The sequence below is a fragment of the Bombus bifarius genome, unplaced genomic scaffold, assembly GCF_011952205.1.
Source record: "Bombus bifarius isolate JDL3187 unplaced genomic scaffold, Bbif_JDL3187 scf7180000007986, whole genome shotgun sequence".
Taxonomy (NCBI): Eukaryota; Metazoa; Arthropoda; class Insecta; order Hymenoptera; family Apidae; genus Bombus; species Bombus bifarius.
This window is the reverse complement of record NW_022884368.1, coordinates 1,570,214-1,595,558: the sequence shown is the minus strand read 5'-3', so window position 1 is coordinate 1,595,558 and position 25,345 is coordinate 1,570,214. Positions and strand designations below refer to the sequence as shown.

The following is a 25,345-nucleotide window of genomic DNA, read 5'->3' as shown; positions in this document are numbered from 1 at the left end:
ACGAGGGTTGGCACATTTTTAAAAATTGTAGAACCAGTCATTTCGACCGCTGTGGTATTTTTAATGTTAGCATCTAGCGATCTAGCGATCGATCCGGAATTTTCCTGATAACTGATATCGTCATATCGAATGCTACGCAGTAAAAATTTTAAAACCGTGTGGGAAGTTATACAAAACGAGGAAATTGGTTAATTGGGCTTCGATAAACACATTGCAGGACCCTTTTACATTTATACCAATACCAGTCGTTTTGACTGATATTGATATAAGTAGCCTGGATACAAAATTATTTTGAGTTTGAATACATAGAAAAGAAAAGAAAATTCATCGTATTATTCTTTCAGTTATCGTTGCGAAAGTATTACATCATTGCGGAAAAAGATATAACACGAAGTAGGAATTTTAAAATAAAATTGTAAAACCAGTCAATTTAATTGGTGTGGTAGTTCTAGTGTTAAAGGAGACGGAGATTACAATCCACGAGATGTTGTGATTAGATCGCGAATTTTTATGAAACATTGCTCGCGGGTATTGAAAATAAAAAAATAAACGCCAACGAGAAGCAAAGTTCCGGAGTCAAGAAACTTTGAATTCGAAAGATTCGCAACTTCGGTCCTCGTCCGATCGTAGTTGCCAAGCCGATCCATCAATTTGGATACGAGAAAATTATGTAGGTGAACCGAGGGAAACTTTCTTACACGGAATCACGCGTTCGCTACGCTCCCGTGAGACGAGGTTATTACTTCCGTGCGAAAGAATCGAAAACGGAGGTGGAATTACGTCTGCAGAGCCTCTGGCCCCGATCAGACGATTTCACGCAGCTCTTTGGTCCTGTTTCAGTGGTGCGCGATCGCAATTAAGTTTTCGTCAGCCGACAAGTCCGAGTCCGTGTAATTGGAATGTTGAATTGCCTCGATCCCCTCCACGCAAAATCGATTTCCCAGTCTCGCGTAAAATTTGTCAAGTACCGCAAGAATTTCAAAGGCTCTTCTATAAAAAGTTACATGGTAGCGTAACGTTGCTAGAAAAAAGACGGAATGGCAAATGGAGATGTTGATAGCACATTTGTTAATTAGAGGTAAAATTGCACTGGTAATTAAAGTAGAACAAACTCGGGCTACTTTGGCTGGAATTAGCAAAAGGAAATACCTGTATTTATCTAGTGTTTTGTACACTTAATGCAGGTATTCACTGTGCTATTTAACTGTTGTTGCATCTTCTAGCGGAGATTGTCCCCTTCCTCGATTTTCGTTGCAGGCAAATTCCCTAGTTAAACCGAACATGGTAATACGATATCGATAACTGAACGTTGAAACAATTACAGTACAATTTTACAATCAATCGCAATACAATTTTTAGTACTTTCTGTCGATCCGTATAGAAAGAATTTTCCAAGAATAATTCTAAACATTCCAGGGTACAAAACGAACGCTAATAATCAGAATGTGCTTAATTATCAAAATATGAAGATCGCTAAAGCACGAGAGGAAAATGAATAATCAATCCCCCTCGGCCCAATTATCAACGAATCGAACATAATTAATTATAATCCAACGAGTGGAATGGCGAGACAGGCAGGTTACCCCAGCGCGCGGCGGTATCCTTCCGGTGACGCGGTGGTTTCCGGCAGGCTGGCCGACATGTTCTGTCAGAGGGGTTGTCGTTCCCGGCTGAAAAACGGGCGCGGTTCGCATCGGAGTACCGTGTATCCGGGGAATATACCGGGTGCACCGCATGATAATAAAGTACACGGGTATATACGCGCGGATTGGAGACGCAGACTCCGCTCTATCGATCCGGCCTGGAACGAGACGAGAACGCCGGACGAAATCGCGATGAATCGAGAGAGACGAGAAACAGGGACAGAGAAGAGAAGCAGAGAAAGGGAGGCTGTGACTGATAGGGACGAGAAAGGGACAGCCTGTGGACGAGGATAAAAGGATCGCGTCGGCCGTACGTTGGCCGAAGATAAGAAAAAGGTGGGAGGAAGATGGGGAAAGAGGCGATAGAGTGAAGAATCGGGGGTCGGATCGAGGGTAGGGACGTCCCGAGCTGGACCACGATCAGGAGGATGACAAATTTGCGAAAGAAGCTCGGTGGAACGGGTAGAATTAGAGAAGAAAGAAACGGAAGAAGCAGGAAGATGAATGGGATGAAATATGAAAGTAGAAAGGAAACGGAAGAAAAACAGCTAGTTGAAGTAGTAGTTTTAAAGCGGAGGCGGACGTTAGAGAAAAATAATGGAGAGACAAGGGGTTGAAACACGCGAAATACGGAAGAGGGAGAGAAAGAGAGGGGGGAGGGAGAACGTGCGTCTATCGAATAGTCTTCCGGGGAAGTTTCTCATAACCGCACCCGCGACCGCGCAAAAGTGGTTCTGATCCATCGAATAGGATCATCTCTAATTGAGGGCGTTTTATTACACTCTAATTTCGTTAAATATCTCCCATCCGATGGCGCCGCGGCGACGCATGCTGCGACAAGGAAAGGGACGAGTCCGCAAGATATTTTCTTTCATCGTGCCTCTTGCTGTTAATCCTGTTGAAAAGATGTTAATACAGAAGAGAAAAGTCTCTCAGTATCTGTAGGTTAAGCCACGACGATAATCGTAACGTGGCTATCACCAAATTCGAGGGAGTCGTCTTTGCGAAAAAAATACGGCAACACAAATTAACGCAACGATAAAACAATTCGCAGAGTTCTTAAAAAAGATCTTCTCAAGGAAAAGACGTCGATCGTTCTTTCTTGGTACGTCAAGGATTAGACACCGTATAGATCACCGTCTGATCCACAAATGCCCGTTCTATTACGCGGCACACTCTCCTTTCCAAGCTGGAAAATTAACCTTGAGACTTCAATTTCCTCGTTCGTCCTCCCCCCCCCCCCTAACGAAACATGCATTTTTCATCGTTCAATATGTTACGATACACAACTGTGTCGCTAAACCACGAAAGTGGGTTGGCAAACAAAAGCGCGCTCGCTTTTGAAAGAATTGGATTAAACGCGGGTTTATTCATCGAGTGGCGGCCCGCTAATGGAAGGTGGACGGAAACGACTATCTGGCCCCGTATCTCGTTACGCTGGATCATTCGTATTTCGTTGTCGTGACCCGTGAAACTCTACCTTTATGCTGGTCTGCTCGAACAACGCGTACGTGAACTGAAAGGTAATGTTACTTCGAGGAAAAAGATATTTTTCCTCCGATGTAACAGCGAATTTTCGAAAAAATTCGTCAGTCCAATGGATCATTACGCGTCTCTCGAATGATCGTGTTAATGTCTCTCTTTGAGATCTCACCGAGAGTTGTGCAATTTTTTACGGTTGCCTTTATGCTAGTAGCTACTTTATTTACGGACGCCTTGGAGGAGCGATAGAAGCGTAATAATAGAGTAGAACATAGGGACGAGGGTTTCAAGATCGGAGCTTTAAGCTCGCGTGTAAAAGATGGTGATCCTGGGATAGCGCTTTATCTCTGTGTTTATTGAATCTCGGAAGGATAAATTCGAGAGTTTAATTTAACAAATAATATATTTTATTCACCGACTTAACATATTCTTATCGTCGAAACTAAATTTCCGCAAGTCGCGTCATACTCCATGGTTTTTATTTTTATTCGTTCCGTCCCTATTTCTTCTCCTAGTCCGCGATCTTTATTCTTCCTTGCATCTTCCAGCTGAGCCCTCCTAAGCCCAATATCCTTCGTCATCAAACTCCGAATGATCCAAATCCTACGATGCTCCGTCGTAAGAACACGCAGTAAACCTGAAAATCTACGGTCGACGTCGAAACCGGAAACGTTGGGTAGGGAAAGCCTGGGAATCGAACTAAGACCGGCAGTGGGAAACCAGAGGCGGATACGCGGCTAACGAGACAACAGGCGTTGAAACCGATCCGCGATCGCGTCGACGAACTCTCGATCGACGTATCTCGTCCTGCGAAATCCTGACCTACTCTTGCGTCGAGTGGCGTTTATTGGCATTGTCGTCGCGTAGAGTGCGATGATAGATAGAAGCTACGGCTTTTGGCAGACTTACAGACATCCGAGACTCGGCTGCGCGCTATATCAAAGCGGTTCGGCGACATTTCACGCGCGCGATGAAGTGGATAGGGTTAAGGTCACGGATCGACGGTTATTTCAGGTGGAGAACTGCCGGGACGTGGATTTCCTGCGCGCACGTATACCGCCAGATGATTATCGATTAACTTTGAACACCTTCGAATCGACGCGATTTCCTTTTCGCTAATTTGTCCAACATTCTCCACGTTGAGACGAAATTAAACGGAAATGACCGAAACTGTGAGAAGTTTTCGTCGTTCTATGTAAAGATTTGTTTTAATTCTGTAAACCTTGGTCCGTTTGTGTATGTACGATCTCAAGTGTCGCAATTAGTTACGCAAAGCTTCCTGTAAAACTTCGTCGCTTTACGTAAACTCTTAATTCCTTCGTTGCATAAAGATCGAAGTCTCGCAAAGTTTAGAGCAGATCGGTGCGTTTTAATAGAAATATGTACATCCAGTTAACTCCGTTTCCTCGTTAATAACGATCACAGATGTCACAGCGCTAAATCTAGTCGAAGTCCTGATGGATTTATTCGTTCAAATTTGTTCTTCTACTCGAGTTGTTCGAAATACACTTGCAGTTTCTGTCAGACACGCTTCAAAAGTACAGCATCTTCCAAGACGAGAATATGACTTTTCTATAGAAGTAAACCGAAATTTCAGAACATAAACATCAAGATTATTCGAACTATTGGTAACTCGAAGACTCGCGATTTCAATCCGAAGCGATTTGAGCTGCCTCCATCCTCTTTGTATTTGCAACGCAAGCCGCAACTCGAACGACGTTTAACTCGGAAGAATCGCTATGTTGGATCTATTCTTGAAGCATCTGCCGCGTTGAATTAATTCCTCGTCCACCGAACCGAGGAATACAAATTGCATTTCAGCTAACGTAGCTTTGAAAACTTTATGCAAATTCGATTCGACGGTTGAACGTTGCATCACAATGGACTGACATATTTCAAAAGCGCGCTTATAACCGGCTTTCAACCGACGAAATTCCCCTCGATCGTCGTGTAATCGCATTCTAAAGACCGAACGAACGTTATAATTACGTTGTGGCGAAAGGTCAGTTTGAAACTCTCGCGAGTCCGGCGACTGCTTTAAGGGACGATCTCTCGAAGAAACTTTGTTGGAAGACAGGCCAGCTCGCGACAACTCGGTCGATTAAATTAGCTCCGTAAGGATAAATTCTTATTCTAATTTCGAAGCTACTTTCCACTGTCGAAAATTGCAGAAGAATATCGCAAACTCGATTCCTTAGCTTTCCAATTTGCTCCAGTTTCGTCTTGCAATTGGTCTACGGTCCCTGTAGAATTAAAATCGAATTAGAATCACCAAAGTTCTGCATTGTTTCGATAAAATTGACGGACGTGAACGAATTCTAACAGCAAAGATTATTAATTCAATTATATAATTAAATTGTGTAAAGATAGTATACGCATCCGTCCTAACAGCCTGCGTCTATTTTCTCGTCTTTGCATCGTGGTGTGCGATCGAAAAATACAGATCGATTAACGATATCTTGGAGTAACGTGCAAATAACAGAAATGCCAGAGACAAACAGAGTGGAAAGAGGAAAACGATGTCCGCCGCGTCGGTAGCTGCGGCCAAGCAACAACTATCGAACCTCGTTCTCGTGAAATTATTTACCGGTTTCAGCTGCTATTAAATATTTACCATACATTAGCACGCTTCGAGTTAATGGGTCGCGAGACGAAACTGTTTACGGAATTAAACTGCACGCTTGAAATTGTGGACGTAGCGGCATCGGCGAACGGGAGGAAACGCGAAAATCGGCCGAGTTTATTTGCTCGAGCGGAAAACATCGATGAGCGAGTGCACCGCACTGAATTTCCGTACTGACAGACCGGAAATTTCCCAGAAACAGGTTGGACTCATCGAGTCGCGACTATTTATTCGAGAACCGTTCCTTGTTTCGTACTTAATATCCTGAGCAAGAATTTGGATAGGCGAGCTAGGAACTTGTTTCACGTCGTAACGAAAACGAAGCTAAAACTCGAGCCAAGAAATTTCTGGACTTTGCAAGCAAAATAAACGACAAATTTCGAGAGGTCTGTAAGATGATAAGATGGCGCAAGCTCGGATACTAGAGATGTTTGGATCTGAATGTGCAAATAATCAGAGGGAAATTAAACAATCTGTGAGCTGTAGGCAGCAAGTGCTGGAAATAAAATAAACGTAAACGTTGCAAGTTCAGATTTTAAAGGTCCCGGGACTCGACTGTACGAGCGTTACGATCAAACGAAACGAAAATTCGAAATGCTCGGATCAGAGGCTACGTGAGGATAAAACGAGACTACGCCGGGATAAAAAGAAATTGGAAACCTGCTAGGTGGGACCGACGAGTCATTGAAACTTGAGAATCCAGGTTCTACCCTACGCGGAATTCAACTAGAAAACCCATTGAACTAGAAACAATTGAGAATCCGCAAGTTTACATCAAGAAATCATCGTACCTCGGAAATTCACTTTCAACGAACTCAAAGTACGATGGTAAATGACTAAATTGCAGCAAAGCGGCAAATGGAAAAAGCAAACGGTTAACAGTTGGCGCATATCGTCTCTCGCGAGTCGGTTGACGCTTTTGCAAATGGCTCGGTCAGCGCATTATCGGAAACGAATGGACCGGCATGAAAAGTCTGCACGGATGATCCGTGTCAACGATGTTTATCGTGCAGGATGCACACCGTACGTGTATATAGATATACATATATACAGGCGATAGAGCACATATCTTTGACCCAGATAAGAGGAATTCGAGGGGGTTCTTATCCCGGGTCCATAGCCTGGGGCAACGGAGCTTCTGGTGTCAGGCTTAATGGAGCTTGAATACGCGAAGATGAGGGTTGCTTGCTAACCGCCACCTTCGGGCGTTGCTCCTGAGTTTTAGAGAATTTTTCAAATGCCTACGGACTTACATCTTCCCCTTCGCGTATGTTGAAATCTCGAGAAATCTCGCAACCCCTAGGATTGGATTTATCGCGTCACACATATTCCCTAAAACCGTAACGTTCCATACTATAAATTTCTTGCTCGCACGAACGATGATTACGATGACTAAGCTACACGTGGTACGTCATTTGCGGTGCAAGGTCGCGTTCTGAATGGCAAATTATAGGCTGGAAATTGTACGACAGATTATATCGTTCAGCCAGATTTTTAATAAGACGCCAGTTGTAGTAATTTGCGCCGTAGTGTTAAAACGCTGTAGGAACTGTGTATGAAGCAAATGTATCGCGTCCAGGAATTGTGTGATAGTTTTCGTCGTTAACTTTCAAACTTTTACGTCTTCGCGATTTTGGTCTGGTTTCATCGAACAGGAGGACCGTTTCACCGTCATTTAAGAAAGTTTAACGTAAAATTCAAGGGACAATAAATTACCCGCGTTAAAGGTAAATTACGTTCAGAGATGGAAGATCTTTCAACTACATAGAAGATTTTGTAATAATAATACGTAAAAGCGAAGTGAATAGAAGTGAAAAACGAAGATCGCTAGAGAAGTAAAATAAACTTTCCGACCTCGATGGACGCGCGCGCGGAAGCACCGAACAAAGGGACGTTGTACGAGCCGCGTCCACGTTATTTGCAAGCGGACATCGAACGTATACGTATCGCTGTATTTTCCCTCCGTAATACCGCGTCCACGATTCCATGTCCCGGCTAATGGCTCTCGCGAATTTCTTTCGCACGGCGGACCCTCGCGTTTTAACACCAGCCTCTCCTCTTTTCTCTCTTTGCATAAGTACGAAGAAAAATCCGAACAAAATGCGAGAATTTTAAAGAGGAAGATTCTTAAAGATCGCGTCAACCTTCCGCTTGCAACCGTAATTACGTACGTACGTATATCGCTAGGTATTTTAAATTACGAATTTTAACCGAACATAACCGGAAGCCCAGGAAACATCGACGAGCTTCGCCAAGTATCAAAATATTTTGTACAAATTTTGTACGAACGACGAAAAGATTTATTCGCGAATTAAAACCACGACCTGTTCCAATCAAAAACTCTCGATCGCGCCTCGAAGAATCCAGAATGAAAGGTGCACTCGAAGTACCGTAAGAGCGAACGACGATTCATTTTCGTCATCGTGTCGTCGTGTCGGCGTTCCTCGTGCGAAAAAACCTGCCACTCCCGTCGCGCTCATTTTTCAATTTCTCGCATAAGAATTCTGTGGGGAACCCGTTGGACGGTAGGTTGGCTCCTCCGGGAGCAAAAGCAGGCATCGCTCGACTCGTGGCGCCATGCACCAACCCCGTGTTTCCGGCGGACCAGGGTTGGTGAGGTGGTGCGTGGTGGTCGGCAGTGACGTCATTGGACTGTACGATGACGTAAAAGCCGGGAAACGTTACGTTACGCAAGCGTGGAGAGACTCAGGGTGGACCGATCACCCACTGGCCTACTTTCAGCCCTCTCCTACCTCGCGGCACACCCTCGCCGCGCCGGGTATTTTTTTCCTGCCTCTCCCGAGGAGTAAGTTGCGTCAATCCGTAGGCTCGGCCGAGTCAAAGCTTGTTGGCTTGTTTTCTAATCGAATTTAAAAGCGTCCAGCTTCTGCATTCTGTGACATCGACTTTCCGAGAACGATGGAACCAAGTCTCCTCAGGGAGGAAGGTGGAACCGAACGCAGAATCGAGGGATGTCGTTGACAGGTTTCACGTTTCCAAAGGGATCGATGTCTTTTTCGGAACGTAGTTGAAGGGCTGATTAATTACGGGGCAGCAGGAGATTATTCAGGGCATTTGGAAGAATCTCGATGACGCGGAAAGTCGAAGATTATTTCTTCTCGCGCCAAGGGGGTGACGGGAGATTCGTATTCTGTCGCGATGATTTTGAATTACCACGAACACGTACGTGACATAAAAATATTTGACGCAAACAAGTAACCGATTGTTGGGAGCGGTTAATGATAGTACGTTAGGAATTGACGATGAAGAGACGCGTTTAAACGTGTTTCCAGATCGACAGACGTTCGAGTAGACCATCTACGTAGGTGCATACGCAACGAAAGGAGGTTGATTATAATTATCGAAGCTGCAAAGAGGTACTTAGTCTAGCGAAATTACTTCAAGATATTTAAAACTCCGTTGGCGGGTATACCCCGAAGCGAATTCAACACGGAGCACAAAGGGGACAAGGCTAAGCTTCGTCAAAGGCGATCGCGCAACGAAAAAGCCAGCGTGACGAGTGTCCGTGCAATTAAAATTAAAATGATTCGCAGAGAAAGCGAGCGGAGGTTCAGCGATACACCAATTTATTGCTATCCGACACTGTTGCACGTTTGACCTTTTCGAAATTCGTTTTCTTTTCTGTTCCAACGCCTACGTTTGTATTTTGTTAGAAAAAGAGGGCAGACGTTAAAAAGAAAGGAAGGAAGAGGGAAGAAAAAAGGAAGAAAATTGAAAAAGCAAGTTTGCACGACCGGGTTCGTCGAAGCTCCTATCGCAAATTGTCTGGCGAGGCGCCGAGCGTCCCGACGCGGCGTCGATTCGCGGAACTTGCGGAGATAAACGCAACGGCGGCGAGTAGAAAAGCACGGGGTCGTTCTAATTACGGTCGAGCGATCCTGTAATTGAATCTAATTGCTCCACGAAAGAGGCGAGCGCAACTGGCTACCTGATCGTGCCGCTCCTTTGTACGTTCGCCGTTTTGCTATTAACCTCCGTCGAAACAGCCGGAACGCAATTAACCGAATCGCGAACCGGTTGTTCCGCCATTCTCTGTTGTTTCGTAGCTTTTGGAAAAAATTGTGCGGCTCGGGGATCAGACGGAAATTTATGTAATTTCCGAGGACGATTTTGTCGTTGGCTACGCTTTTAAGTCGAAACGCTGGACTCCTTAAACAGGATATTTTACATAGGTTCGTTTGACTCGTCGGCAGAAAATTAGTTTTTAATATCTTACGCTTGGAGAATTATTTTACTGTTTGTAGAAACAATTATTTCGTTACTTACGTTCTTGGTAAAAGAAAAGTTGGCGCGTGATTTCGATAGAAACAGAATCTTTCGTTCTTAATAAGATATTTTCGATTGGAAACGCTGTACTACTTAAACAGGATATTTCGCATAGATTCGTTCGACTCATCGACAGAGAATTAGTTTTTAATATCTTACGCTTGAAGAATTATTTTACTGTTTGGAAATATATTTCCGATTGGAGACAATGTGTCCCTTTCTTGAATGTTTTCTGTATGCGGAGCAATAAATTTATCCAATTACGTTTGTAGCATCGTGCACGGATCGTTTAAAGATTAGCGATTGTATTAGTAGCGGAGCTAAACCGCTGTTGCAAGTTGAAGACCCTCCGGGAGAACAACTTGACGAAGTTAATCAGTGCAAACTACTAGCACAGAAGGCTAGCATCGTGTTCGACGTTTACATTGGCGAAGCTGTACAATTTCACGCGGATCCATGCTCCACAATGATCTCGGTTCTCCATTTATTATCAATTTTCCGAGGGATTTGGCTGCGCCATTTGATTGCACCACCCATGCAGCCCGGTGATACGCCTTAATTACCGCCGTTTCTCCCTTCCAGTCGGATTAACGTCGCTGCCATTGTACGTACCGCTGCTTTCCATAATATATGGATTATAGTATATTCAGTTGACGAATTCTCGTTTATTCTCTGTCTTTTATACTTCGGATATCTCTTTATGATTTATACGCAACGAAGGAGAAGAATTTCGTCGAATATTTTCATCGTATTCGTCGTCGACGATATATTTTTCAAAGTTTGTCGAACACGTACGTTCGATTTGTTACGGAGGAGAAATAAAAATAAAATATAAAACGAACGAAATGAATCGAGGATAGAGAATGATTTCGATCCACTTACAGGCCTTTGTTTGAACGGACAGATTGCTTTGGAAAATTGGCGAGACGACACGACGCGAGATTGCGTTACAGATTAAACGATCGTTGCACGATCCTGAATTAATTATTGGCCCAGGGCCATTCCATTTGATTCGCGACGCATTGTACTTACGCGAGTTTATCCGAATAAACCATCGAACGAGAGAACGTTGCTCGCGATACTTTTGACTTTCTGCCAAACGTGAAACTTCTTGCGCACGCAAACCGCGTAAATTTTTGGTTCACCGCACCAAGCAAGCGTTTCTCTCGCGACAGTTTTAATTTTCGTCACAGTTTCCCGATCCAGGAGATAGGTGCGATAACTTGGAGACGAAGCGAGCTAAGTTCGATGATTTTTCAACGAATCCAGTTGCGCTGAAGCAAAGTTCACCGACTGTAAACCGTGCTGTTGACCGAGCTTTGCCGAAAGTTTCTATCGTGAAACGACTGGCAAGCGGGGTGCGAGGTGAATTATCAAGTGGAACGAACGAACCACGATCGAGGGTTTATTATCCTCTGCTTTTTGCATCGTTTACGATCATCGCTCGCCCGTCGTTATTGCCTGTTAGCCCGATACGATCGCGTTGGCAGCATTTCAAAATGGCCAGAGTATCGAGGAAACCCAATTTTTCACGATCCAATTTCAGAGACACAATGAAAGAGACGATTCGTCTCGCTGTGTGCGTTCGTTGAATCGAGAAATAATTCCTTCGGTCGCGGTAAAGGATTTAGCTATTCGAATTTCGGTAACGTGGATCGAAAACGTGGATCGAAAAACGTGGAACAGAGGATCGTGGAAACTTGGCCGTGGTCGTGCCACGAGCGATCTTCGAGAAAGATTCGAGTCTTCCGCAACAACCCCTAGAGACCAGTTCGATCTTCCCAATATCTAATTCTCAGGGTGGGACCAAAATTCCTCCTTTGACAATTCCATAACTTTACAAAATTTCGGATATATTTTTTCCTGGCGTTACTCGCTCGAAGAAAAAAGCGAGTATTTCCCATTCCCACCTTTAATCGCGATCGTTGTAAAAAACAATTAATTGCAAAAAAAAATCAAAACTTGATTTAAAATCGTCATTTCTTCTGTTCGTCTAATTTTATGTAAATTCTTAAATTAACAAAAATTGAGAAATTGATTAATCAGATAATATATGAATTTTAAAATTAGATGAATAGAGATAAATAACAATGTACAATTTTATATTAAATATTGCAACCGGTCGTTCAACCAGGCCTGGTAAATCTAGTGTTAAGGAAGTCTCGTTTCATACAGATCGTTACGAAATCGGAAGCGTAAAAAATATCGCGAACGAGCGCCGAGGAAGCATCGTTGAGGGAAAGAATTTGCGAGACTATCTCGGAGATAGTCCAGCAGGTCAGAGTGGAAGGACTTTTATCCGGAAACGAGTTGCAGTGCGGGCTGAATAAATCTGTCCGGTGTCGTTAGCGCGTGAAAAAACGGCCGGAATTTGTCGAATTTCCGGCGAATTGAAACGCCAATCCTTTTTGCTGGCGGAGAGCGGTGGGTCGAAGAAAAAGGAAAACGATCGGTGTCGTGATTTCGCGAGAAATTGTAGTTTAAGATACGAAAGATGAATCTTCAGCCTTGCAATATAAATCATCGTTTTTAAGAATGACAGTTAAATTAATGGCGAATATCGTCTCACGACTTTAATGGTCGGAACTACCAATATTTAATCTCTGTTTAAATATACAATTAATTTAAGTAATTAAACAAATGAAATATACAGACTATTCAACTGTCACTGTCTTTGTTTCACGGTTTAGAAATTGAAAGCAAGATATAAATTGGCGAGTACGGATAAAAAGAGGGAAAGGGGCGAAATAAATATCGAAGCGGTTAAAAGGGAAAACCAATCGAAATACTAAATTTCTAGCATATTTTCGACGAGAGTTAAACGAGAACGAACGTTCGATCGAACGTCGTTTCATACGGAGCTTAAGCTGTCGGCTTTGGTTCGCGCATACACGCTTCGTGATATAAATATCGCGCTTTATGTAGGAAATAACGCGCAGTTTTTTCCCCCTGGAGCCGCATTAAGCCGCGTCGCTCAAATGGTGTTGTAACAGGAGAAATCGCGCGGAATTTTGCGCGCTGCTCGCTCGCGTTCGATTCCCCTCGCGCGTTCCACAACGATCCTCGTTTACCTAGAAAATCTCGAACACGAGACGCGATAACGCCGACCATTTCGTCGTGCTGGAAGAACGATAAGACGAGAAACCAATGTGACGTGCTTATTTTAACGAGACAACTTTGCATTTCTTTTCTTGGGACTTGAGGTGAAAAACATTCGAAATATTTAAAATAGAACATCGGTATTAACGAAGATAATTTTAGAAACGAACAGCTTTCTTTCTAAACTCGTCGTATAACATTCTCAAAGTCGCAAATTTACCTTCCTCGTTGCACGAAAATGGAATTGCTGACTATTTTGGCCCGTTTCCTGACTCTGCTCACTACCGTGGACATTTGATCTGAAAGTAACTAACATTCGACGTAATTCTCTGTATTATAATATCGGAACGAGGACCGTTAGTATTAAATAAATCAAGTAGTATTAAATAATCGAAGAAAGAAAGAAATAAATAAAGCTAGAAGAACAAAGGCAATTGGTACGAAGGACGATATTAATGAAGTAAAAGAAGAGCAACCGTGGCAATTTTCCGCGGCAGATCGGAACGAGGATTCCGCTTAAAGAGAAATTCTCGCTGCTTTCGAGCTGGCATCCAGCGACTCCGATTGTTTCGCCGAAATTACGAGAGACAAGTCGCGTTGTCCGATTTCGTGTCAACCGACAAAACGGTCTGGCGTTTGACGAATGAACAAGAAGAGGAGCCAAAGTGAGACAAAAAAGGATAAACGGAAGACAAACGGTTGTAGGGGAAGTGGAAGCTGGAAAACTAGCAGTGACAAGAAGAACTATATCCAACCTTTCACGCGTCATTTTCTCTGTAACAGCTTCCGTATATCCTGCACGATCGTTCATTCGTCAAAAAACCTGTAACTTTGCACACTCGTAAAGAAAAAAGGAAAAGAAAATAAAAACTGAACCGAAAAAGCGACGATCGGAGGACGAGTAACGGTTTGTAGAAATTGCAGCAAGAATTCGCTGCGGCGTAGGTGGTTTCTTTCTTGCGGAACAGTCGAAATTGATCAACGGTTAAAATATTCAACGACGCCGGTGAATCGAACCGGAATATTCCTGCAGGCTGGCGGAAGACGATTCGCATCAGCTTCGAAGGTATATGTACACAGCGAAACGAAAAGATGGAAAACTTTTTAGCAGGGAGAGGGCAAACTGAAAATATGGAATAAATGGAAAAAAGAAATCGATCGAAGCGAAGAGGGATTAGACAGGGAGAAGAAAAGTTAAGAAGCGCTTGTAAGAAAGCAGAGGAGAACTTACGCGTATGTGGAAAAGAAAGAAGAGAAAAACGGTGATGGAAAGGGTAACGAGATATTCGATAGTAAAATTAGGAAGATTCGACGCGTGACGGGAAGAGGAAACGGGAATGACAAAACGCGTAAAACAAATACAAAGAGGAGGAGAGAGACGCGCGGTGGATGGGAGCAACGCGAAGCCGAGAGCGAAAATAAGGTAAAACCAGTAGGTGAGTTTCGCGACCGGAAAATCAAGTCCCACGCACCTACATACGCGGTGAGTAAAATAAAAGTCAAAGGGACACGTCGAATCTATGGCTGGGACAAACGACGCACGTGTGAAAGTTGAAGTATCGAGAGGCCAATCGGCAACGCCGGGAGAATAGCAGCGAAATACGCACGTGGACTGGAAAAAGTAAGCGAATTGAAAGTACGAAGAAGTTTTTTAAAGATAAAATAAAGAAAGGAGCAACACGAAAGAAACGCTGTAGGAGCAAGAAGAAGGAGGAAAGAGGAGAAACGATCAACACGCAACAAATATGTTGCTCTCGCGTCTGAACATGGGGTTTCAAAAAAAAAAAAAAAAAGAAAAAATAAACTTACTGAAAGGCGAAAAGGTCCAAACAGCGAGGAGAAAAAACAGGATGAACGGAAAGAGGAAGGAGACGGAAGGAAAAAGGGGATACAACCACCCTCTTACCTCGCCTCTTTGTCCAACGTTCGTTCGATCTCGTTCTATCTTTCGAAGCTGCAGGAGCGAAAAAGACAGAAAGAAAGTCCCGCAGCGAGAGAAAGGAGGACATCCCCGGGGTTGCAGCCGCGCGTGCGCGCTTCGAGGGTGGAAAAGCTGAGAACGCCCGGGACGCGTCGCGTCGCGGCTGGCTCGCGCGAGTGCGAGCGAACTAACAAACGCTGGGAGAAGCGTAGACGCTACGCAGGGCGAGAGAAGATGCCAACTCGAGGGAGGGCAAGGGATCGGATATATACATAGAGGGTCGGTCGGGAAAGAAGAAACGGAGGGGTAGCGGAGGGTGGCGAACCAAGAGGGAAGAGAGTCACGAGATAAAAGGAGAAGATCGAAAGGGTGGACGAGAGAGGTAGGAGAAGCGGAGGTAGGAAGAGCGAGGAAGAGGATAGGAGAGGGCGAGAGGGATGAGCGAAACGGAGGAGGGTAAAGGGTAGGGAAACGAGAGGGGAAGCAGGAACAGGGAGTCGGATGGAGCGTGCGCAACGAGGAGGTGAGGAGAGGAGGAGGCCTGGAAAAGCCGGGAGTGTTCGTTGGAGTAAACCCTCTCGGGCCACGTCCTCTCCTCAACCGCGTCTCAGTCGACGTTTTCCCGTTTTCCGCGAGGGAAACCTACCCTCGTTGTCGCCGTAGTCTTGTCGATGGTGTGGTCCGTGGTGGGTCGCGTAATGGTCGTGTAGTGGGTCGTGTGGTCGTGCGCGTCTATCGGCGGAAGCGAGAGTTCGGTCGCGTTCCACGCCCGAGACGAATCCAGCCGCGGTGGCTGACAGCGGAACCAGACGCAACGACGGATCGACAGATCGACCGACCGACCGACCGACCGACCGACTGACGACGACCGGAGCGCCGTCAGTGGGTGGAACAGAAAAGGAGAGATAGAGGGAGCGGTGGAGCGCGAGTGAGTCGCGGAGAGACACGGAGAGAGGGGGAACAGGCTAGAGGGTGGCGAAGGTGCTCCAGCACTCCGCAGCATCTAAGCCACGGGGAAGACGAGCGTCCAGGGGTGGTGACCTACAGTTAGCTGCTCGTCCATTCCCTCTTCGTCTTCGTTGCGTCGTAATTCTCTCCCGTTAGCCACCGCGAGAGCATCCCTCGAGCTTTTACTCGCTGGATATTTTTGAAAAACCGTATTCCACGATTTGACCAACCGAGAAAAACGTTTCTATCGAGGACCGAGGACGGAGAAGGAGAAGGAAAGAAAGAAAGAAAGAAAGAGGAAGAAAGAGAAAGACAGAGAGAAATCCACCCGGTTGCGTGGTGTACCTGTCGATGCGCTTCCGTGGCAATCGGAACGATCGATCCTCCCGAACATAGACGCGCACTTCCGGGGATCGTCGTTCCGGCGTGGTTTAATTAGAGGAGCGTGCGCGACCGAGCGACCAGCCGGCACTGGCTGCGTGCGTGCGGCTCCTCTCTTTCGATCTAGACCAGCCGATCCCGTCGCTGATCCCGTGACCTTGTGACACCGCGACACGATAAGCGTAACCCAAGCCCGTGTGCTACGGAAGGAGGGATGCGGAAGATGAGGCTGAAGCGTTGAGACAACACACCCTCCGCGAGACTCGTCCGGGGCCGGCGTGCGTGTACCCGTCACTCCTCTTGGCCTCGTCGTCCCCGACTTGTGCATTCCGTCGTTTTCCTCCGAATAAAATTACTCTTTCGAGAAGAAGTCAAATATTTCGAAAGTGGTCCGACCCGTTCTCCAGAGGGTTCGCAAGAATTCGTCGACTAAAGTGACTAGTGGAGAGTTCGAGGAGAAACGATTCAAAGTGCCAAATACCTAGTTACCTGCCTAAAAACCTCGAACAAAGGAGAAGAGGACAGTCGCGCGAAAGGAGACGGAGTGCCGTCGAACAAAACACGATCGAAGGATTCCAAGGGAAGGCGGGTTCTAGGTCGTAAACAGGGAGACGAGAAGACGTCTAGGTGGCGATTGCAAGAGGCGGTTTACGTTAACTCAGCTTCGAAGGATCAAAGACGCGGCAAAAGCATGAGCGAGAGTACGCCGAAGTCCCAGGGCAAAACTGTGCCCGATGGCTCGCCAGCTCGTATGGAAGCCGGTATGCTTGTATCCACTTTCGCTAAACTATTTCCAGTAAACTTTAAAGTCACCTAGTTTCTTGGTAGAACGATGTAAGCCTGATTTTCTCGATTTGTAATTGACCAGGGACACAGATCGTTTATATCTTGCTTGGCATGACTTGTATGGTAGATAGTTTCTCCCCCGTGACTCGCTCTGGGATTCATCCTTCGACTACGTTAACATTAATGTCACGTGTACCAAATACCATCGAAGTATTCCAATATGCTTCGAATACTCGAAGAATATTACTTTTATCGATGTTATTTATCGATTTGTTGAGATATCGATGATTGTAATAAATACTCGTTTCAAATGTTTCACGTTTCAAACCTGAACTATCTCTTTAAAAGAACAATTTCCGCGAACCGATGAAAAATTCTCGCTCGTTCTTCTTCAATTTTTAGTCTCTCGCAACTCGTAAAAGCTATATGATAGCGAAATATTCGCGAACCGTTCGCGTTCTTTGACCAGTAAAACGTGAAACGTGAAACGTAGCCGAAGAACGACAATCAAAGGGTAAAGGTCCGCCGAGTGGACGTTTCAATTTCTATTCGAGGTTCCACTAAAATTCCGGAATTCAAATCTTTCTTTCCTTCTCTGTGGGACACGTTCAAACTTTTCGGTTCGATCCTTTGGGCAATCTTCTGTCCAGAGACCGGAAAAAACCAAAGAAAAGGGTGGCTTTGGCGCTGACGACAACGTTAGGTTGGAACTCGTTGACCGATATCGCGATTTACGATTCTGTCAGCTTCTTGAGACCTTCTGAAAATTTATGATCGCTTATTTCAGCAATACTCGATTTGTTCGATGTATGTTTTTTAAAGTTTGGAAAGGGGCTTAACAGATCTTCTCTTAAAGTTGTTTCAAATGTGTGGAAATATCTTTTAAATAATATTGAACGTAATGAAATAAGAAACACTGAACGTTTCGTAATAAAATAAGCAAAATGTCTTTTGGGAATCGAAACACTAAAATAGTACAAGGAGCGTATTCGTAAAAATAGAAATAGCAAACTGTGAGAAGTAAATTTGCTTGTGAAGGGAAGATGACGCTATTGCGCTACGAAGAGGATATTTTATTTGCAAAATTGGAAGAAAACGAGTATAGGGCAAATTAAAAAGAAAAGAGTTTCTTTCTACGTTATAGGAACTATTTCCTTGTTAATTTTAAATTATTAAAAATATCAAACCTGCGATGCAAGGGAGGCTATCGCTCGAATAATTAAAATATCTTCCTGCTGTATCAATACCAAGGCTCTAGGCCTGAAAAGAAAACGATGATAAAAGTAGCACTATACTAGAACCAAGAGTGTTCCATTTACCGCATCAAATATTTATCGCCATTTCTAAGTATACCATTCTTCGAAAGCGTCAAAGTGTGTGTGCTTCGCTCCGCTCCATCCCGAAAGTCCATTCATAAATACCAAAAGCATCACTGCAATATGAAAGAACATATTCCACCATGACACGGAATACCGTAGTACTTACCATAAGTGTTCTACTCGCGACGAACACGAACCTTGGAAGCACCTGAACCGATCACGAGATAAAAATTCCCCGATCCGTATAATTGGAAAACATTTGAAAGAATCGTTCCTCGTCTTTGTGAAAAATTCGAAAGTTCCTTTCATAAATAATTTAATAAAACCTCGTACATAATACACGCATTCAGCGAACATGCTAGGGATGTCGCGTGGCTTCGTGAAAACGGACGAAACTGCGTGTCTAGAGAGAATTTTCGGGATTACAGCGAATCTGGGACAAGAATTTCATTTTCAAGAACGTTCCCGTATCTTTAGTTCTCGTATGTGCGCGACAACCAAGTTTCTTCGAAGACACGAGCTCGACAATATGGAAGCGACGTTATAAAGAAAATTTCAGTTTTCCATTGCGATCGTGTACAGCTAGTGTAACGCGTCGAGTTTGAAGTACACAAAGAAATTTGGCGAGGAAAGTTTGAAAGTGGTAAGAAATTGGCTTTTGTACGCTAGTGGCTGTTCCACGGAACTGGGACAACGATTTCGGTTGAAGGAGCTGTGACCGGCTCTTTTCCCTTAATATCGCAAAAGTCTTCCGAGACCCGCAGGATCTCTCTGCTCGTTCCAACGAATTCCAACATTGAAACTCTTCGAGATGCGATGGCACTCTGGGTACAATTTCAGCCTTCACTTGTTATCTGAAAACTCGTCTCCCCGGATCATAGCAGGGCGTTCTCTAGATTACACTGAAAATTGGATGATATTCTTCTTCTTCTTCTTCTTCTTCGGAAAGGTTCCCCATTTTACTGTATCTTCGCGCAACGTGGAAAATAAGTCGTTTCGGACGTGAGAGACAGGCGCGCTACCCTTTTGTCATATAAAAATGTGGCACGAAGGTAAAGAGAGACATTTTTCGGTTAAGTAGTGTGAAATGGCATTGTGATGGAAATGCTAAATTTAACGGTACCGTGGTAGCCGATCAAGCGCAAAAGGAATATACCTCTTGGTGGAAAGAATATACCTCTGATGTAGTGAAGGGTGGAAAGTATTATTCTGGAGTGTAAAAGGTCCTTTTTCTTTCAAATATATGGAGAATTCTATATCAACGTATAAATATAAAATATGACGATAGGAGTACTTTTTCTTTTTACAAAATTGATCCAATAGCAGCACCTTTCTCGAAAAGCACGATATTTCTTAATTTGATTTTCTTCGAGGAACATTTCGACACTCAGGAAAATTCTCCTTTCGCACGGAATAAAGTTCCATCTTAACGCTGAGAGTAACGTAACAGCCGCAGAAGTTTCGCATCGCGGTGCAGGTAGTGGAAGTTCGAGAACAACCCAGAAAGTGAACTTGCGAACCGAACTCGATGATGCTAAATGACCCCTTCCTTCTATCTCGAACCACTGTCCTAATTCTACCAGTCCCAGGATCCTTGAAAATTGGCCAATCTCGTTGCTTCTTTCTCTCTGTTCACCTTCTATTCACTTAACACTTTGGATCGGAATTAGCGTCACTTCTGATCCACGCTAGTTTTACAAATGGCATCGTTTCCTCTTCGACGAACATTTTAGACAACTTTCCATATAAAGCCGTATTTTTAATGTTCTAAGATTTAACATTGCTCTCGTAAAAGGTCTTAAAGCACGAAGCTCTGAACTCTCGTGCACTTGAGTCTTATTATATTTTAATGTTTAACCTAGACTCGACGTTATTCTAAAAGATATCAGAAAATCTGGTAGATCTTAAAAAATGGAATATTCAAGGAATATTCTAAAAATGCAGGGAACGCCTTTGGTATTCTCGCGATCGCGTGCTGAAATTTCGGGTCAGTTGTTCCGCTAGCCCGCTGCGTCGCCTAAACTCGCATTAACATATTACGTGTACGGAAACCAGGATGCGGCCATGCAGTATAAATACGCGCAAGAAAGTATCCGGTTGTTTGCGCTAATGCAGTCGCATATACCCCAGCGTCTACGTGAATGGCAACGCAATGATCACGTTTAAGATGCCAGTGAGATCCTCGAGTTATGTTACCGGTATGAATTACACCTACGATTTGTGTCGGTTTCTTGACGAACGAATTGCATTGTGCTTAACGTTTCATCGCTGCTTGCGTAAGAATGTAATTATTCCCTGAAAACCTGCAATGAAAAGAACATTCGAAAACGTTCAATGATTTCTCTATTCATCTCTCTCTTCTACTTGCCAAACTTCAAGAGAGAGAGAAAGAGAGATTTTTTTATATTCTTATATTCTTTTATGGTAATTTTTCGTTCTTTCCAAAATTGGTTCACGCTCGAAAATATTCTGATATTTCAAATGCGGAAGGTGCGATCGACTGGGCTTCGAAAATTCCAAACGGTACGAAAGGTAACGACGTGCTGCGCCGGAAACCGATCGAGCGATTCGATGACGCGTATTCGAGAATCGTATCGCGGCGACAACCGCAAATGGCCGCAGGTATTTGCGGCTTCCGTTTTGCACGAACGTCCATTAATTTAACGAGGTTGCGTCCCGTGCGAATTTCTTGTTCGCTCGATCAATTGTGTATTTCAAGCGAAAAAATTACAGCGCCGCGCGTACGTGATGGCTCTTTCGAATTAGGAGAAATGGAATTTGCTAACGAACACACTCGATTGACGTTGCAATTGCTGTTTCGGTCCGAGATCTGCGTTAGACAATCTTCTCGAATAAATTAATTAGAAATAATAGCCACGTAATTTCTTGTAATTAATACCGTCACGTAGATATAGAGAAAAGGAACAAGTATTGTTACGACTAAAGAATTACTATACGAAGAGAAGATAAAGGAGCTTGAAAGGAGAGGAGAAAAGAAGGTTTAAGTGAAAGCGGCTCGTATGTGATCAGACATTCTACTTCCCCATGATTAGACGATAGATTCATATTTATAGGAGCTTGTATACTATTTAAATGCTGATATCTTTTAACAACGTTTCATTGGTAACGAAATTCACGCTTCCAAGCGTCTATTCGCATCTTTAAATAATCAAGAAAGAGTATAATTAATCGTAAAAAAACGTAACTAATGTTTTATTCAAGCGTTACTACTGCCGACTGTATAAAAAATTTGCGAGAACCGTGAATCGCATTCGACACGTTTCTCGCGTACAATCTTTTATTCGAAAAATTGCTAAAAGTAAAAAAAGGTTCACCTATTTTCGCAACACGCTATGCCTCTCTTTCAAAAATCGTACCATATCCTCGAACAAACAAAACGTTAAAAAGCTGTATTCTCGGGGGCGAATAGAAATCGTTTAACAATACCCGTGACGAAGCTGGACGTTCAATGAAATATTCGTCCTTGCTGAGGGAAAACCGATGCGAATTGAATGCCACGAAACGGAATAACACGAGAAAGAGAGACATATATATATACACACACACACACACACACATATATATATATATATACCGCGAGGTAATTCGTTCGGGAGTAGAGCAAACGAAAGCTAACCGGAAATGTGTCGGTGTTTCGCGATATAAGACGGAGGAACATTATCGGACGCTGCGACAGAGAGAGAAAGAGAGAGCAGAGAGCAAAGAGCTGTCTGGAAACTGGATGAAATTTAAATAATCGACAATTAGGAGCGAACAGAGCGTGAATTTCCTCGGAGATACGGTCTGTCGCGTTGGCGTGTAAAAATACGACGTCTGAAATCGAAATTGTCAAAGGTTGTTCTTTCGGCGGTCGTCGACGCGCGAATAATCACACGACAACTTGATTTCAGCAAGCTGATTATGGTCGACATTCGGACGATGAATTATGCATTTGATGAATTTTAGAATTTCTTAAATGACATTTCCTATCGGCAATTTAATTTCGAAGACGACCTTTTCTACCTATCTATCGATAGTTCGATGAAATAAAAAGGCTTGTGACAAAATGGTAGAATGGTTAGAACTATTGCTTTCCATCAACTAGGTCATGGTTCGAGTCCCACAGAGCCAGTCCAATCTTTCGCAATATTTTTCAACGCATTTTTCGGGTCCATCGATTTATGGACGTTCCACGCAACCAAAAATATCAAATAAAAAATGTAAAAAGGTTCTGTCACAGAAAAAAGTATATGACGTATAAAATTAGAATTACTCTCCGTTCTGGAACGAGAGGAACGTTCTCCACTGTTACTCCCTGAACGAAGAAGACAAGAAGAAAAAGGGAAGAAAGGGGGATGGTTGGCTACCAGCTCGGCAATACACATGGGAATGCTACATAATTCAGGACAAAATACAATTTACCAGAAAGGATTGCGGTATGTCTTTAACAAGAAGGGAAAAATTCATGAAAGTCAAGAAGAAAGAAGGAGAAACGTCGTGAAAAATCTGTGTATCGCAAATGGACTGGAAACTGTGCCAGAAAATGAAACAATAGAAGGGAATTCCAAGTCTACAGGAAATATAACATAGAAATGGCAGGGAAAATGCGTTGAAAATAATATGAAAAAAATGTAATTCGGAAAATAGTAGAATCTTCCAAATATCTTCCATCGCGTATCTTCAAATAGAGGGCGCTATAAAAAAACGCGATATAGCAAGCGTAATAAAAAAAAGAATCGGCTACTTTCGGAAGAAACGTCGTGTCCGCTGGCGCGGAAACACGTCGAGAAAGGGTGTCGAATATTCATAGTGGGATATGCAAATTTCGGGGACGCTCGAATGTTCCACGCTGTTGAAGATCTACCACTTGGTTGGCCTACAATTCGAAAGTGGAGCATCGTCGGTGTTGGACCCCCCGAAGGGCTGTGCTCTCCGCGCGAATATCGCGACGTCCATGGCGAAATTTACGAGCAGAGTCGTCGGGAACCGAGCAGATTCGCGAGACGTCCACCGCTCGTGAAATTTACGCGCGCGATCCTATGGACCTCGGTAAATCGTCGAAATTGCGGATGGAAAAACATCCCAGCCGGAAGAGTTTATTTCACGGTGAATTTATGCGACGCGAATATGGAACACGCGCTCTCTCGCGTCGCCCAATTCATTTATGCGCTACACATTGATCTTCTTCGTTGCTTTTAACGATCTAAAACTATTCCACGCTACATAACGCGAGATATGAATTCGTTAGAGGATAACCAACGATATTCGCTGGAAGAAGGAAGCGAGATTTCGTGACGTTACGTTTAAAGTATAAGCATCGAAATTGAAATTCAACTTGGAAACAAATTCTCAGCGGATAAATATTTAGCAGGTACAGAGGCGAGCTAAAAGGAGAGATGGTTAAAACGCAGACACAACTGGAAGCAAAGCAATCCGCAGATGTTGTTTAAAAGAGTGGATTAAGTAAGTGGTCTGTAGAGGGCAAAATGCAGGTTGCTTCTATCTCGTGGAATTCATATCCGTTATTTTGTATGATTTATAGCCTGGCCGAGATGGCAGACAAGATGAACAGTATTAGCCTTAATCTATGGTCGGTTTGTTGCGGCCAGAAGGAAACCCGAACGAGTCAAGGAAGGATAAAAAGACGAATGACAAAGTTTCAGGAACAAAGAACGTTTAAACTCGCCGTAACTGTGTATCGAGTAGCTTGCAAGGAAGATTTCTCGAATCTGAAAATCTCTATTTCCCGAGAGTTCGGCAAGAAGATAAGGAAAAATAATCCTCTTTCTCTTTCCTCCAACAAAATTCTCTTTAACAAGGTAAAGTTTATTCATCGAAGACTCTAGTTTCCTGCTTCTTCTCGAATTTATCATTTCTCTCGAAATGAACATATATAGAAAGATATTTTTGACTTTTCATTCGAGCGAAATCGTATCGAATCGGGAAGCTCCACAATGCAAACAACGATAATATTAATCGTTCGAGCGAGCAGGCAAAGTCACTTAGAGTCTCGCGGAACGATGAACTAGTAATCGTAGTTGGTTTATCCGAGCTTTCCTTCCAGCGAAACAGTTCGTCGTAACAACATCTCGCAGGCTTCGTGTGAACTCACCGTAAGAACAAACAAAAGGTATAGGCAAGCAAACCGACTTTTTCCATCCGATTGCCTGCTCTTGCCCACAAACCAATGTACACGACATTTCTATCTCGCACATAAAACATTTCCAACTTGGCCCTAAACAACGAGTCAAGTTCGTAACATCCATGGAATAGTTTTCAAAACGTTGCCAATTGTATTTCCTTCGAGAAACATGAGAAATCTAAGGAAATCTTGAAATTTGTTAACTGATTCCGAATCTCGACACAAACGAGGTTCGCGAACAAGTCACGCTGCTAGTCCACGCGTAATGAAATTTTCTCCATTGAACAGGTTCTCGGGGAAGTTCGCCAGAGAGATCAGAAATTAATTTGATCAGCGGCAGAGGCAACGGTTGGCCATTTGTCGTCGTTTCATCGAAGCTAACGAAATTAGAAACGACGCGAGACAAGCGTGCTCTTACTCGAGCTGTTCGTCCGCGCCCTGGTGAATTCGCGTTGACAAATTAATTCGTTTACCCGTCAGGCAAACGTGCTCGGTCTGTTCGGGCCGGGGGCCACGCTGCTTCAGTTGCCTTTTAACGTTTAAATCGCGAATTTCTGCCTCGATTAATCGCAACGAAGCAGCTTCACTTTGGCAGTTTGTTTTTACGAAACATTTATTAACCAAGCCTTGAAGCTGCGATGAAACGAGCTCGTTTGGGGATTGTGGCCAACCAGCACTTTGTTGATCCAATCGAATTTGCCTAGCGCTCGAGTG

At 43.8% G+C, this 25,345-nt stretch overlaps 1 protein-coding gene and 1 long non-coding RNA gene across 8 annotated transcripts in view; one reads left to right on the top strand and one right to left on the bottom strand.

Annotated features, from left to right (window-relative positions):
* Positions 1-25,345, top strand: part of LOC117204986 (solute carrier family 12 member 4) — a 97,410-nt gene that overhangs the window by 53,283 nt on the left and 18,782 nt on the right. The window contains exon 1 of one of the 7 annotated variants that reach the window (XM_033442954.1): positions 15,590-17,145. The exons of the other annotated variants lie outside the window; for them this stretch is intronic. Coding sequence (XP_033298845.1) covers positions 17,076-17,145 — 70 coding nt within the window. The 5' untranslated portion in view covers positions 15,590-17,075. Of the gene's footprint in view, positions 1-15,589; positions 17,146-25,345 lie in introns of those variants that run through there. 7 annotated transcript variants of the gene reach the window in all.
* Positions 616-15,838, bottom strand: LOC117204991. The gene is made up of 3 exons (XR_004487167.1): positions 15,702-15,838; positions 1,584-1,670; positions 616-1,266 (listed from the first exon to the last, which is right to left on the bottom strand). It is a non-coding gene; the product is annotated as an uncharacterized LOC117204991 (long non-coding RNA).